At 39.6% G+C, this 3,557-nt stretch overlaps 1 protein-coding gene across 1 annotated transcript; it reads right to left on the reverse strand.

Annotated features, from left to right (window-relative positions):
- Positions 1 to 918: 918 nt before the first annotated feature.
- On the reverse strand, positions 919 to 2,001 carry LOC147635914 (uncharacterized). The gene is made up of 2 exons (XM_086801048.1): positions 1,747 to 2,001; positions 919 to 1,641 (listed from the first exon to the last, which is right to left on the reverse strand). The coding sequence occupies exon 2, from the start codon at positions 1,615 to 1,617 to the stop codon at positions 1,135 to 1,137; it is 483 nt and encodes a 160-aa protein (XP_086657174.1). The 5' UTR covers positions 1,618 to 1,641; positions 1,747 to 2,001; the 3' UTR covers positions 919 to 1,134.
- Positions 2,002 to 3,557: the final 1,556 nt, after the last annotated feature.

A 3,557-nucleotide genomic window follows, 5' to 3' on the forward strand; every position in this document is an offset into this window, starting at 1 on the left:
AGGAGGGAAGACATGGTTGAAGAGTAAAAAGTAATGTAAAGGACTCAAGCTATATTTACAAATAATACATTTAAATGTATTTGTTCAAGTATCATATAAGATGTGTGAGTAAATATCTAGTTGCAAATTTGATCGAGGCTTCTCAAATGGTGCAAGAATGCTTGGTAGCACGTGAAAGTGTTTGTTCCATGTTATATCATGCAAAGATGTTAGTCACACTTAGTAATCACAGTATAGGTATAGGTAGTTAAAAAGACATTACTATAGCGACATGAAAGAGCTTGCTATTGTATAATGATGTGCATAAGCACACCATGCTAGATTATGGCACACAAACTAGATTGACATTGTGATGTTGTCTGCATGGCAAGGCTAAGGCCTTAATCAAGGGCAACCTTTCACCACTATAGAGGTAAGACCTAGTGTTTTTGGATGATAATTTTGAATGATATGTGATGTTCATCTATATAACCTATCACCATTACACTCTCTCTCTCTCTCTCTCTCTCTCACACACACACACACACACACACACACACAACACACACATGTATGCATTCGCACACATACACTTTGCACTCTCCCACTCTCGTTCTCTCTCTCTCTCTCTCACACACACACACACACACTCCCCTTCATATAACCTATCACCATTACACACACACACTCTCTCTCTCTCTCTCACACACACACACACACACACACACACACACTCACATGCACGTGCGTACACACACTTTGTACTCTCCCACTCTCGTTCTCTCTCTCTCTCATACACACACACACACACATATATACGTACATGTACAGATGTACTCTGTCTCTCTCTCTCTCTCTCTCTTTCACACACACACACATATACACATACACACATCACTTGTGGAATGTGTGTGTTGAATGAGGGTACTTCGAGCTACATCTGTGGTTCGGAGTAATTAGTGAGAGAAAACTAGTACACTACATGACGACCATGTGGCCATTTGTAAAGTAATTTTGGTAAGAAGGAGAGTTCACTCAAAAACTAAGACATTTAGAGCCGTGATGCTACATCTTTGGTAAAACGGAAATGAAGAAATAGTGTGTTGATGAAAGGGTGGGCAACAAAGATGTATAAAAATGGATGGCACACACACGCTATGATGAAGCTTGAGCAGCTCGCCTGGGCTTCCCCTTCCTCCTCCTCCTCCTCCTGCTGCTGCTGCTGCTGTTCCCTTTGGAGGTCTTTAGAGCTGAGAAAGCAAGGGCTTTGCTTGCTACAATGATGTCTCCTCTGCGATGCTGGGCTGTCTGGCTCACCATTGATTTCCTTGTTTTCTTCTTCAACGTAGTGATTATGGGGTCTTTCTCCTCCGCTTCCTCTTGGTCTTGCTGTTCTTCCTCCTCTATATTGCTAGCTTCCTCCTCCTCCTCTCCTTCTCCTTCTGCCTCTGCTTCTGCTTCTTCTTCATCTTTTGCTGCTGCAGAAGCGCCTGCCTTACGAGGTCGCCCTCTCTTCTTCTTCTTGCCCTCCCCTTCCCCTGCAACAATAGCAGACTCCAGCTCCGCTTCACTTCCTGCCTCTTCTTTCGCCTCATATGCCATTGGAGCTCTCTTGTCCTTCACTCTGCGAGGTGCCATCAGATCCAACCTTCACCTGCTCTCCTGTTTGCCCCCTCCCCCCAACACACACACACACACACACACAATTGTAGATCACAAGATCCAACCCAAAAGAAGATCCAAATCTAGCACACATATGTTACTTACAATTTGGCACCAACAGAGGGATCATCGTCTTCATGCTCCTTTGCAAAACACCCAGAGGCTTCGATTCATCTAGGCCTTGCACCCCATGAATTCTCAGCAACAAGCTGATTAAGAAGTGTGTGTGTGTGTAAGAATGCCTAAGTTTCTTAGCAATGGAGTTCCCTATTTTTACACAAGGGTGAGTTGGCTGGTTGTATTGAAGTGAAAAAACCGTGTGCTCTCCTTACATTTTGCCATATGTGAATCACTTTATCTCGTCCTTTCGTCCACCAACCATAATAGCTCTCTAGGTGAGAAGAATGACCACATACATGCTCATGTATTAATATCTGGGGTATGCATGTTGAGTAAATTATATGAGCATTTATACCCTAGATGATATTTCGTTTTGCATGAAACTTCCAACCCTTTGGTTTTCTAATCTCTAATGCTAATCAATGCACAATAGGGTTCTTGTATGGTTTGCTAAAAGAAACTCAAGGGAAATCTTATGTTACCATGTATGCATGACATACGCGCGGTTCAGTCAAGAACCATCACGTCATTCTAGGGTTTTTGGCAAATCAAGTGTTTACAAAAATGTAGGACTCATCAAGAGAAACATCAAAGTATCCTATTGTTTTGAACTAGAGCTCCAACTCACTTGATCTTTTTATAACTATCCATGTATATAATCACAACTTTGCAACCAAACCCCCACTGGTTTCATCAAGCTAGATCGGCCATCTAACTGGCTTACTCGCAATGTGACCTTTCATTTGCAAAGAAGAATTTTTAGCCAATTATTTAATTGACTAAAATTATGAAATTCATAGTCCTTAAGGCAATGTTCTATTCTCCTTAAGGGAATCACTTCACTATATGTTCTATAGTCCTTGAGGCAACAAATCACTTTAGTATGATTTATTTTCATAAAAGCACTTTTTTTTACTCTTTGGAGGCAACAATAACTAGCTTTCCTTTTAGTACATACCGAATCTAAGCAACTACATCAAACCAAGCACGATTTATGAGTAATAGAATCAATACATAATTGCATTTATTGTAAGTGAGTCATGTTTGCATATGCCTATCAAACCCAAAGAAGAAGAAAATTTTTCTTGGTTTTTGTTTTGGTATAGAAGGAGAAATAATTGCATCACATATTTACACTCATGTTGTAAATTTTTTGATAATATTATAAAAAATGAATAGTCGTTATCTCTTTACATAGGATGCATCTCTGTATACTCAAATTCAATGCACCCTCCTTACACACAAAATACTTTATTTAAGTTTGAGAAGTAGGGAAAAACTATGTCCTCCTTCTAGTTCTTGTTTGTCCTTACATGAGTGTCAAGAGTGCCTGGACAACGGTTGATGCATTTATGAGGCATTATGATATATTAAAAAGCAATATTGATTCTCTATCAATATAACTGGATGAGTAGTATGGAACAATAATTTACTAGTACATTTAGGTGGAGTCTAGTCATCAAACTGTAATGTTTTGCCTCTTGTCATGATAAATTCCTAGAGTTCTCATTTTGATTCCAAACAATGTAAAGGAGAGAGAGGATCATATAAATGTGTTCATGTACCCATCCCATTATGATGACAAGTGTAGAGATTGGGATCAGAAGTGCTGCGATGCTTTTAGAGAGAGAATATTTTGATTATATCCACTTAAAAACTTCACACACACACACACACACACACACACACACACACACACACAATATGTCACACACACATGTAATATGTTAGCACCTCCATGCACAAAAGATTTAAAAGCATGGTGTTGTTTAATACATGCATACACTCTAATGTTT

The sequence above is a fragment of the Cibotium barometz genome, chromosome 8, assembly GCF_041138505.1.
Source record: "Cibotium barometz isolate CiBa-2024 chromosome 8, ASM4113850v1, whole genome shotgun sequence".
Classification (NCBI taxonomy): domain Eukaryota; kingdom Viridiplantae; phylum Streptophyta; class Polypodiopsida; order Cyatheales; family Cibotiaceae; genus Cibotium; species Cibotium barometz.